The sequence below is a fragment of the Cariama cristata genome, unplaced genomic scaffold, assembly GCF_000690535.1.
Source record: "Cariama cristata isolate BGI_N322 unplaced genomic scaffold, ASM69053v1 scaffold1958, whole genome shotgun sequence".
Classification (NCBI taxonomy): Eukaryota; Metazoa; Chordata; class Aves; order Cariamiformes; family Cariamidae; genus Cariama; species Cariama cristata.
In genome coordinates, this window is record NW_009632618.1 from 21569 (window position 1) to 34589 (window position 13021).

General features: G+C 36.2%; 1 protein-coding gene across 1 annotated transcript in view; it reads right to left on the reverse strand.

Moving 5' to 3' along the window:
• The window catches only part of LOC104166458 (dynein heavy chain 5, axonemal-like), a gene marked incomplete at both ends in the record, with an annotated part of 46746 nt that overhangs the window by 19624 nt on the left and 14101 nt on the right, over nt 1-13021 (reverse strand). Inside the window, 9 exons of the mRNA XM_009706397.1 lie at nt 3149-3256; nt 4081-4215; nt 4894-5088; nt 5668-5855; nt 7381-7559; nt 8673-8845; nt 10129-10353; nt 11160-11372; nt 12278-12434. Of these exons, the coding sequence (XP_009704699.1) occupies nt 3149-3256; nt 4081-4215; nt 4894-5088; nt 5668-5855; nt 7381-7559; nt 8673-8845; nt 10129-10353; nt 11160-11372; nt 12278-12434 (1573 nt within the window). The remainder of the gene's footprint in view (nt 1-3148; nt 3257-4080; nt 4216-4893; nt 5089-5667; nt 5856-7380; nt 7560-8672; nt 8846-10128; nt 10354-11159; nt 11373-12277; nt 12435-13021) is intronic.

The following is a 13021-nucleotide window of genomic DNA, read 5'->3' on the forward strand; positions in this document are numbered from 1 at the left end:
GAAACACTGGAACAGGTTGCCCAGAGAGGTGGCAGATGCCTCATCCCTGGAAACATTCAAGGATAGGCTAGACAGGCCTCTGAGCAACCTGATCTAGTTGAAGATGCCCCTGCTCATTGCAGGGAGGTTGGAACTAGATGACCCTTAAAGGTCCCTTCTAACCGAAAGCATTCTATGATTCTACTAGTTTCAAGCTTAAAGAAGTTATCTCACTGTAATGGCATTACTGTTGCTTGTGAAAGTGACTCAGCTGGAAGTGAACAAGAAAGTTTTTAGGCAGTAGAGAAAAGTTACAACTATTTTGTAGCACACTATGTTTTTGACAGCCAAAAAAAATTCTAAAAACTCAAGATCATGTTAGAAAAGTGAAGCTTTCAAAATAATACTTATATTTTAATTCAAGTATAATTTGTTTTTAAATTACATTCCACAAAAAATCTCAGAAAATATTATCAGTAAAAAGAGGAGTAACTTCTTATTGATAAGATAAAACTCAGCTTTTACAATTACTGTCATGTAGTCAGTTAGAACCATGGAACTGGCACTACCACTTGCTATATTACTTGCATATCAAAGCTCATGTCGGTTCAACTTATTTTTCTCTCTCTGCAAGGAAGTCAAGAACAGAAGGCAGCACAACATGAATTCATCAACAGCAACCATGAAGCATACGCTGCCACCAGCTCCTCATCTCCATGAAGAACACCACTGTTGAAGCAACGGAGTTTGCAAAGCACAACGAAGACATCAGAAGCACCATTTTCATGGATACACAATAAAATTCTGTTATCATTTACATCTTAACAGCTCTCACAGTTGACACCAAACCACTCAAGCTGCCTTTCTTTCCAGTATAAAACATAGCCTTCTGACTTGTTTCCAGAGTCCATGTACATAACAGTAACACATCCAAAATCTAATGATGCACCAACAGAACGTATCTGAACCGATTTCTCTCTTCACACAAAACAAGACTGTCGCTTTAGCTATTCCTTTACTCTGATCCAATATCATCCGTGGAGACTTATCTTTTTTTAACAATTTCTAATGCTTATGGATTCTATAATAATCTTGTAGACTAGGTATTTCCCTTATCAAAAAAGAAGTATGTTCACAAGCAGATTTGACATGTTCCCAAACAATCCTCTGTTAACAGTTCTACCTAGGTACTTGGTCTGGTTGGAATGGAGTTAATTTTCTTCATAGTAGCCCATGTAGTGCCACATTTTAGATTTATGATCAAGACAGTGTTGCTAACACACGAGTGTTTTGGACAGTGGCGAACTGTGCTTGCACTGCATCAAGGCCTCTTTTCTCACACTGTTCTGTCAGTGAGTAGGTTGGGAGCGGGCAAGAGTTTGGGAGGGAACAAAGCTGGACAGCTGACTCTGACTGACCAAAGAGATACTCCATACCATAGAATCATGGAACAGTTTAGGTTGGAAGGGACCTTTAAAGGTCATCTAGTCCAAACCCCTGCAGTGATAATGTCATGCTTAGCAATAAAACTGGGGGGAAGTTTCTCCAAAGTAGCCATTGCTCAGAGACTGGCTGGGCATCAGTCTGCTGGTGGTGATGCTTTTGCATCACTTGTTTCTTTTTTTTTTTCCTTCATTTATTAAACTGTCTTGATCTAGACCCACGAGTTTTCTTCCCTCTCTTTTCTCCTTCCAAATCTCTCCCCTAACCTGCTGCAGGAAAGCGAGCAAGAGACTGGGTGTTAGCTTAGCTGCTAGCTGGGGTCAACCTACCACCACATATAAACACAGAAAACATTTTAATTCAGGTAATGACTATTTCCTCATTATGATATTCTCCCAAGAATTCCTGCCTGCCTCCCCCAACAAAAATAGTCCTAACTTGATTCTGTCCTAACCTAGCTGTTCTCATTGTACTGAGTCATTATAGTTCTGAAAACACAGAAAAGAGGTCCATTCAATAAAACTTTGATTCACTTCCAAGACAAACAAGACCGCCTACCATTTCTAGTTTCTCCAGATTCTCAGTTTTAGCAATATGAGAAAAATAGGCCAAAATAAGCTAACAAAATTTCCAAACACTGTCATAGCACTAAAAATGCAGCATGAGATCCCTAGATCTGAACTTCTGGTAAATTTTGGTTTATATAAGATAATCACAGTGCCTAAAGCTCTCCAGGTTTCCAACACTGCTTCAGTACGAGCTGACATTACACCCTACTTACAAGCAAGTGATAATGGTCTGTTGTTAAAAGGGCTAACGCTTTCTATGTCTGGCTTCACAGATCACCAACAGTAGCGCTATGAAGACCATGTTATTAAGAACCCTTTTTGATTTATTAGGAAATGACAATTTAAAGCATAAGATTGAAGTTCTTCATAGTTTCTCCTAATAAAAGCTTAATTCGTGAGTTCTTTTTTAAAGCCTACTGTATAAACTACAGAAAGCAAAACAGTTTTATAAACATTAGCTGATGATTCAACTCTTCCTTGTTAGGAAAGTTAGAAGCAGACCTCTTTATTTGTATCTAACCATATTAAATACAAGTAAACAAAAAGCCATATACTCAAATTCTTGAGAAATGCACATTTGATTTCCAAATTTTTCATTTTTGCCTTTTTTTTAATCTGTTTTTTGACATTTTTATTTCTCTGTCTAACTGTTAGACAATTATCTGAGGAATTATCGACATTCTGCAGGAAAGTTTAATAGAGGTGATCATTTAAGTGTACATACTTCACAAGCCTTCTACATCCTACTGATGTTCTTAAGTTGGCCCTATTGAAATGTTCCAAAAGATCTAATGGGAGACGAAATAGAAGAAATGTAGGTAAATCTTTTCTCAAAATCACACTCGGATTGTTAGACCTTATACAAATATTAAAACCTGGGTCACATAAGGCAAGCGTATGGACATGCATTTTTCAAACTGGTCACCACAAATGACTCACAAGAAAACCACAGGACACCACAATCACAATTCAGTAACATTCTTAAGAATAAGGTTAATAATAATACATCAGTGGTAAAAATTTATGGAAAAGTTTACTCTTCCTCTAAATAGCAAAACATTAATATTACCAGCTGGGTAGATTCAACACCAATCATTTTCTTAGATGTCACATCATGATAGTTATGTCACAGCAGCACAGATCAAGACAAATATTACCTGTTTGTCAATGGCGGCTTCCAGTTCAGGATAGCCTTCTTTATCAAGCTGGATATCTGGAAACAGATCTTCAATTAGACTCAGGAATAAGGGTTCATCTTCATCAATCTAGTGAAAATTGGGGGGAACCACAGATTAAAACCTTTCTTTTTAATTCTAGCATCCTAAAAACCAATCCCTAACTCTTGCAGAGCTAAAGAAATATTTGAAAACATAAGGAATCATCTATGGTAATCCTCTAGGTGCTAAACACTCTAGCAGGACACAGCAGAAGGAGATCATGTGATGCTTCCAATATTCAAAAGTTATTGAAATAAATCACTAATACACAGATTGAATTTATTAAAGTAGATTTTAGCAATAACATTTATACAAATAGTAAATTATTTATCTAAGGTGCTAAAAAAGATAATAAAGGAGATGAAGTATCACAGCAACAGAAGAGGTTTTGTTAGCTATTTAAGACAGATGAGACGGTACTCATTACTAAGAATAACAGATTATTTCAAAAGAGTAACTAAATACTTTAGGTCAAAGGTTCTAAAGAGGTTACTACATAGACTTCTACTTGGTCAATTATTTCTACAGGTAGCAGGGGAAATGTGTAAAAAAAATTAATCTGAATAATTCAAGGTGGTGGTGTTCAAGCCGGGTAGGCAGCCAAGCAACACACAGCCCATCACTCACTGCCTCCCTAGCCCCATACAAGGTACTATGAAGAAAATTAACTCTATCCCACACAGAACCAGTACCCAAGACTATCCAGAGAATGCAACATTTCCAAGCCAGTTTCAGTGTAAAGGCCACATCCAATCTTCTAGTGATCACCTTAACAGATTTAAATTGTATTTCAAAAAAAAAAAAAAAAAACAAAACCCAACACATAGCCTCAAAGTGCATTTTAATTAATTTACCAGGCCCTTGGAACTTACTAGTTTAGACAGATTCATGTCTCTCAGTACACGCATGACAATGGTAGATTCAGTATCTGCAGGATTCGCTCTTTTTGCTGCTCCTAATGTACGCAGCACTGACAATATATTCCGCAAGCCAAAATCATAATGCACCTAGAAGATATGCAAAGTTTGGGAAAATTTTCCCTGAGGTAACAGAGATGAAACAATTCTTATTTATCATTCAAGATACGGATATGTATGAGAAGTGGTACATGTGGTACAAATGCCTTTTAACATCCAACAACTACTCTTTGGCTGTATGACTATGGGCAATTTCATTCCTCACCTCTGCAACCACCTACTAAACTGCAAGGTATGACAGACAAAAGAAATGTGATCACAATCACAAGTCTGTGAACCAAGATAAGATTGCCAAGGACTATTAAGAAATAAACTAGCAGTAATATTTTGAATTCTCTGTGGACCTTGGAAACTGACTTTATTTGAGAAACATCTAAACAAGCACAGACAGTACAAACCAAATGCCTCTCAATCCACTCTATAAGACCAACTAATATATAAGCCCTTTGCCTTAATCGTCACCATTCATTAAAGCTAAACCTTAATAATAAGCCGTGTTCTGAATGATAGTCCCATTCTTGAACAAATAACCTGTAGCAGGAGTTAATCCACTAGGACAGCAGATGGTTGCACTACTAAACTGCAAGTGTCATTTAGCTTACTTAGTGAACATGAATTTTTCCATTTTCTTCACACAGATACTAATAACTTGTGACATCATATATAGTTTTTCCCTAAGATAATTTTTTCTGATATGAAAATAATCACCTGCTTTGACAGTTGTTCTTCACACAGCTTGTACAGTGTGAAGAATTTCCTTGCAAGTACAACATTAGCAATGAAACCACAACTAGCCAATTTAACACGAATTATGATTTGACGATCAGGAACCATCATAGCCACCGAACGGAAGTTGATCTTCAAGTTTTCAGGAAGTTCTTGCCGTCCAGCATATCCTGGATTCTGGAGAGAAGAACAGGCTTTGAAGTTGACTGCACCTTGCACAAACAGAAGAATCAGCAAGGAAACATGTAATCTGGTTAGACAAAACCAGCTTTTTGGCTTTAAATCACATGTAAAAATGAACTGCCATGCAGATTTACCACCATACCTCTACAGTATTTTAGCCTTTCTTATATCCATGAGGTATGAAAAATGTTCCACCTAAACACTTCAAATCTGTATTTGTCTTATAGGTCCTGTTTTTACTGGCTACTTCTACCTATATCTCTATGGCCACTTTTCTGTATTTGTAGCAAAAATCATTCTTTGGGAACCAGAATGTAGCATGCAGAAGTAATCTGAGATTGAGATAACAACTTGTATTTACAATATTGGTTACATTTGTTAATTGCATGTGCTTGATGTCATTGAAACAAGACCTTGTAAACTGTCTTTGTAGTAATGTTCAGTGTTCTCAAACTGTCAGTGAGTTCCAAGAGCTAAGTAGGATAAGAGTTAGCAAGTACATTTAACACACCAGGTTAGAAGCAATTACTGTACAATCAACATTGGCATATTAGAAACCTACTGAATACCTACCATAGTAAGAAAGATGCCAAATTCTGGGTTCATTTCCACATTATCTCCATCAGTAAAAATAAAACTTCTTTTACGTTCCTTCTTACACGTCAACACAATTGCAATTTGCTGTGCAGCTACTGATAATACTGGTAAATCAATACGATTGAATTCATCAAAGCAACCCCAGGAGCCAGACTGAGCAAGACCTTCAAAGAGAAAAGCAACTAAGCATCTGACCATTATGTTGTTAACCTCATTTTGGTGCAATTCATAAGCCAAAAATCAGGTTAATCTACCTCAGGGGAAAAAAAAAATAATTGTTGAGGGCTGAGAAAGGGACAAGTAGAAGACTTTAATTCTTTTTCAAGCAAGAATTAACAAAGTTCCAAAAGTCCTCAAGCTTGTCTAGGATACTACATCCTTTGATTTCTGCTCCTTCTCTCAGTATCTTGAATGTTTTCCTGTTCCTCCCTATCCCCCCAAAAAAATCCCTGCAATAAGTCTATGAAAATATGATGGGTTGTCAATAGCTTATTGCACAGACTAAAATGAACAACAAAGTTGCTTTCATCTGGAAAGAAGTTAGGGGGCAGTCTGTGCCAGAACTGCATTCTTCCTTGGATATTTTGGGGAAAATGAAACAAAAAAATCATCAACAGAGTCACTTGCAACAATACCATAGTCAAGGACCTCCACTTGACTTCTAATTCAACATCTGCCATGACTGACAGTTATCAATTCCAAGTGCCTAGAAAAAAAAAACCTGTGATATGCATGTAACTTCAGTGAGCTGTGCCAATTGTTTTTTTAACAAATACAGTGCTATTCATGCACTTCAACTGATAAGAATTTTGACATTTGAAGGGGACAAAATACTGAAATCAGAAGCCAACACATTCCACTAGTTCAGTAACAAATTTCACAGCTTTTTCTTTTTGTACTGGCAGTCCTCTGATTATTTTAAGTGTCTTTATGTATCCTTTCATAAACTGTCTTATGTTTTCAGACATTTCCATTTCTTGGAGACAGTGCTGCAAATGTATTTTACATTCATAACAAGATATTGATTACTTGCATTTATTAAAAGGCTGAAAACCACTTGCTGATTATGTGCTGACCTCGTATTATAAAGATGTTCTCTTAGCATTTGTAACTTTCACATAGTCCATAGAATCATGATCACAGAATATCCTGGGTTGTGGACTCCTGAGGATCAAGTCCAACCCCTGACTTCACATAGGGCTACCTAAAAGTGAAACCATATATCTAACCATGTTGTCCAGACACTACTTGAACACTGACAGGCTTGGGGCCCTGACTACTTCCTCAAGGAGCTTGTCCCAGTGATTGACCACACTCTCCATTAGAACATTTTCTTAATACCCAACCTGAGGTTCACCTGATGCAGCTTCAAGCCATTCCCTCATGTCCTATCATCAGACACCAGAGAGAAGAGACCTTGTCTCTAAGCTGAACAAACTGTTCCTCATAAGTCATGCCCTCTAGTTCTTTCACCATCTTTGTTGCTCTCCTTTGGACATACTCTAATATTTTCATATGATTCTTACATTTTGGTCCCAAAACAGCACAAAGTACTTGAGGTGCGGCCAGTCCAATGCTGAGTATACTGGGACAATCACTTCTTTTGATTGGTTAGTATATCGTGCTTAATGCACACCAGGATACAGTTGACCCTTTTGGCCAACATTTTACCTTTAGTCCACATCTTACCTTTGAAGATCCTCCCAAGTCCTCGGAAATCCATCTGGTCTGAACAGTTGAAGACCACTACGTATTTTCCAAGGCACCGGCCCATGTCTTTGATGGTTTCAGTTTTTCCAGTTCCTGCAGGTCCCACAGGTGCTCCACCCATGTTCATGCCTAAAGCTTGAGCCAAAGTGATGTAACATCTAAAAGGCAATAGGTTATCATCACCTAATGGGCTGCAGTAGAGAGTTTTCTGTATAGTGCCAGAGGAACTTACTTAAGTGTGTTACATGAGGAAGGTCTGATTTAAGGAGGCAAAGAAACTGCTGAAATGATATGTCTCTAATTACAATTTAAATCAGTAAGAAGGAAAACCCTTCACTCAGCCTCTGATGCAGGTAATACTAAGGTTCGTCTCCTCATATATTAAGTGGAATAACAGGTAATCCTCAATAATCAGCAACATGGAAGATCACAAGAAGGGAAGAAAGCAGATACAGAGATGCTGCCTAATATAGTTTGGTTAGTTTTGTTCCTGAATTACTTTAATTGAAGTAGTTCTGAACTACATTATACTGTGGCATACAATAATGAAAGACAGCTAACCTTTCTTTTCTCATCCACCTTTAAAATTTGATCATACAGCGCATCCTATTTTCAAAAATTAAACTTCTATGTGTAATGCAGTAAAACACTAGCTAACAATTATATCTAAAGAGAAGCTCTAGAATTTGATGTGTGGAATAGTTAAATTAAAAATTTTTTTTTAAAAAAAAAAAAAACACCCAATGCCCCTATTTTGCCAATGATAGCTTATAAAGCATTCTTTGTGTTATTCCAGTTAGGTACGCAGACCTCTCTGTTAACAGGACTGCAATTCTTTCAACATCCTTCTAGATCAAAGACCTCCAAACTATTGCAGCTGAATAAAACTGTTTTTCCTATCTATTCTTCCTTATCTCTTTTCATTAGCTTGCCTGTAAACACTTATTTTTGTCCTGCATGTCTCTCTGCATCTTGTGTCTGTTGGATGTACCTGATCCTCAGGTACACGAGCCTCACATACATGAGAATCAGAGTCCCATACATCATATATGTGGGGATCACACAAGTATGCAGCAGAAATTAAGCTGGAAGTTACTCATATTGTAAGGCACAGAAACAAAAATATTCATGTAAAATTATTGACTTTGATAAGACTGTGAAGGATAAACTCTGCAGAGTTCTATTTTGCATCCAATAGGAATGACTAAATTGTTCTTGTAAAAGCCTAGGTTTGCTGTCGAAGAATAAAGGAATAAAATAGTCTTTTTCACCTGTCTGTAAGAGGTGTTATGACAAGCCTGTCAGTACAGCCCAAGAATTCATTCTGGTATGTGAAACCCACATCAGTGATCTTAATCATCATTTTATCAGAGTCTTCATTAAAATAAAATCTACACTGTTTCAGCCACTCGAAGTCTGTAGGGCTCTTGATATGCATGCAACACTAAGAAAAGAGGAAAAAAAAGGCTAGCTGTGATATTCACAGTTAACATTTACTTTCGCATTTATATTATCTCATCTAAGTAATACTGCAAAAGCAGCACTGCAATCACAATGAAAGGCATAAAAAACAGCTAGTAACACAAGAATATTGGAGACCCTATCTTCCTTTTTACCACAAAAATTGCTAATGTGTTATTGCTGTCCCTGAAACCCATACTAAGGCAAAGGAACTTTAGGCTTTAGATAAGTGTGTAAATATTCTAAATACAAACGAACAGTTCATAAGCCTCAAACAAAAGTCATTAAGTTCAGTTAACATTAAAACCACCATTTCTTTTACCTCTACCACTTCATTTTTACATATGAGTAGGAAGCACATAATGTGATAACTGATTTTAAAAAAAGTCATGAGAGTTGTATGAAACCACTTGCAAATTGGAAAAAAAGTACTTCAAGACATTGTCATGGTGTAGATATTAGTTAAGAATTCAGTTGACCAACTGAATTTTAAACAGGATTAAAAAAGATGCCCTGCAAGTTATATCTAAAAATTATACTTTACATAAGATGATTATAACTAGAAACAACTGGTTCTACAACAAAAAGAAAGATGCCTGCCTATCAGCAACAGGTTAAAACTCTGTAATTCTTTTCTCAGCTTAATTTCTGAGTCAGGTCCAGAGCTTCCTATAGGTAAAGAGTATGCTAGCTTTTAAGTTTGATTGTTAAGCAGTAAATGCTTTCATTTTCCTAATTTCAGTATCTTATGGCAGCATAAGAAGTTGTGAAGTGAATAAATAAATCCCTAAGTACTAATTAAGTATACTATTGAAAGCAGAACAGAAGGGATAGCAGCTTCAACCAACATCAAACTTTTTCCTGTACTATAACTCTACATTCATTCTATTTACTCCTCAAAACTCACAATGCAGTCCAGAGAAAGGACAATTACTTGCAACACAATGTATGAGGAAAAAGAAGTCCCTAACTGATCATACAACAGAGGCATCTAACTTAAGTGGGTCAACACAAAGCATTATAAAATTCTGTTATTGTTTGTGGGGGGGGAAACACTGAATTACTTAAAGGGAAACTAAGACATGGATTGAAGCAACCTCAGCATTTTTATAATACTCCAGGTCACATAATCGTTATAGTCCTGAAATTTAATGTTGAACTTAAGAGGCAGGAGTTCATAGGTATAGTAACATTTTCTTTTTGTCCTTTTACATTGTTTTACATGGAAACCACCTCATAACTTATTGTAAATTTTTCAATACTTACCAGACCATCAAAAATGTCCCTCTGATGCACATGAATAGTGATCAATGTCTCGTATTTAACTCGCTCGACTGGGCTGAGGTCTTTTGTTGTCATATTTATCAGCGTGTTTAGAAGATCCAGGAACAACTGGTTGGTCTTTCGCATAATTTTTTTATCATACCTGGCATTAGTCAAAGCTTCTTCTGAATCTCTTGTCCAAATCATTTGGATTCCCAACAACCCAACCTTGGGAAACATAAATGTATATGCTGCGTAATCTTTTCTCTTTCACCTAAAAACGTACATTCACAGACGCAGATAGACTAAAGAAATGGTTCTGCTACTATTTGTATAAAATTATTTTTTCATGCATCCATATAGATGTCATTCAACCCACGCATCTGTTTTATGTCTCAACTCCATTCATAAACAGACAGTTAAGTCCACATTTCAGTCTTGTAGATATTGCCTACTGTGCACTGCTGATACAACTGTTCAATATAATTTACAGCATATATAAAAATACTATATATAATTAATATACTTTATATATAATAACTAATCACTGAATAATTAATGCTTCAATTTAAAATATTTTTCAATAATTCACAAACTCTTTATTTGCTCTCCAACAACATTCCTGATCACAAGTGAAGAAGCTTCTCCTAAGAAAATAATCTTCCCTCAGCACTACCCTCAGCCTCAAATCCTTAGCAATATATAGTATTTTCCTGAATATATAAACAAACATACAATTTTACTACTTTTCCTTCAGTAGTCAAGTATTAAGCTTGCAAAGAAACAGTGTTAACTCCATTGCATTAATTCATTGCATTCAGCATTATTTTTGCACAAGAGCTTCAGGGTAAGTTTTCTTCCTTTGGTTTCAGATATGTAAAGCATAACTTAAAAGACTGAGGTGATTAAGATAAATTTAAATGTCAGTTTTGCATTTATAACACTGACTGCGATTTTGATTGCAAAGACAAGAAAAAACATCAACGTGCTACATATACATGAACAATTTTTCATTGATTTAACAATGACACTACCTGGGCTGGGTAAGTACAAAGAAATTCAGTCAGCTGGAAACTGGTTTCCTGGATGTGTGCAGCTGCCTGACGAATAACATGATGCAGTGACAGCTGGGATTCCTTCAACAGAGAATTGAGCCAAACTTCCACATTACCTTCAGCCATTACAGGTCTAGTCAGCTCTATAGTTTCACCCTCTCGTGAACTAATTGACAATATACGGTCATATATCTAATAAAAGAAAAGCAAGAACATTTCGTGTTTATAGATTCGTTGTTATCTTTACCATATGTAAATGTAAAAACAATTAAATCATTACTTTTGGTGTGCAGAAAGGCTTTAAACAAAACACTGTCAGCTGAACAAGGAGACAAGCCCCAATACATTGACAATTCCTGAATTTCACTTAAGTTTCAGTGACAACATCCACTTTCCAGTCACAATAAAGGAAACCTTCCCCCATTATTGGTGGGTTAATATCCTAACAAAATTTACAGCCTTATGATCAAAAATAATGGAAACACAAAAGTTAAGGAACATTGTCAATCAAAGGAATTTCAAATGCATGGGGAGGTAGTGAATCTCTAAGAAAATGTATACATACACAAGAAAAATAAAAAATTTTGTTGCTATCTGTTCTTGTAAAGGGTATAAGAAAATTGTTCTTTAAACAGTATGTTTGAAGGCTTATTAAGGATAACTCAGAAACAGCTGACAGACTAGATACACTTTTTCTTACAATCAAAAAATTAATGAAAACGTACAAATACAGGCAATTTAAAGATACAAATATGCTCATAAAGAATCAGAATACTATCTGAGTGGATGCTAGCCTCTATTAAGCCACAGAGGACAGTTCAGTACCTGGGTGTTTTTTTCTGAAACCTAAGCACTAGTTAGGTTTCACACTGGTGCAAATTTTTGTTTGTTTTGCTGTTTTATGTAGCGTTTTCCTATTACGTAAATGAGGATATGAAACTAAATCTTAAATGAAGAAAGCCTACACAGCATCAAATAGTCAATAAGCTCAGTAAAACAGTTGAATGCCCTTTGCACCCAGGTAGCTTTCTTATTTAACAAGTACTGTGCATTGCTAATTTGAAAGAATGTAACTTTGAGGTGCGGGCAGCACATACCTTTTCGTGGAACATGACAGTTTTAATGTTGTCAAAGACATTCAGCAGATGTGCCTGTATATTGTGAGAGTCTGACGCTTGGCCAAGAATTTCTAAGAGAGCAGGATCTGACACAAAGAAAAATCGTGGAAATAGGAGGCGTTTCTTCTCCAGGTACCTGCATTTAAAAAAAAAAAAAAAGGCAGGGGCAGGGGAAGTAGATGGTAAGGGAATTACACCCTTGCCTCTTTAAGGGTGGCATTTCTCACAATGCATCATTGCAATTTTTAGCAGTGGCAATAAGAATAATTCTTATCCAGCACACATTCTTGTTAAGTACCTGTTTATAGCTACTATTTTAGCATTAGAAATCATTTAATGGAAAGCTTTTATTATTTGCTATAATGTAAGCACCAGTAAAAAGAAAAGAAACTAAATGAAAATAAATTTTTTATATTAAGGCTGTTACTTGCTATTTATGTCTCTCATACTGAATTTCTCCCAGTTTCATGAAGGGTCTGAATAGGACATACAGATCTAGACTGCTTTCTGGATTGAAACTAAGGTGAAACAAGCTTTGGTTTCAACAGAGAGACAGTGAGTGACAGCTTAGTCACAAATCAAATACTTATCAATGAGTTGCTAGCAATTTCTTTGGAGGTGGTACATCCTGCTAACTTGTCTGCTCAGTTCACTGAATTCATAGTAGAATAAGAACATGATCTTTGCAAAGTCCGTGGGACAGTACTCAGGCAATTGCTCTTT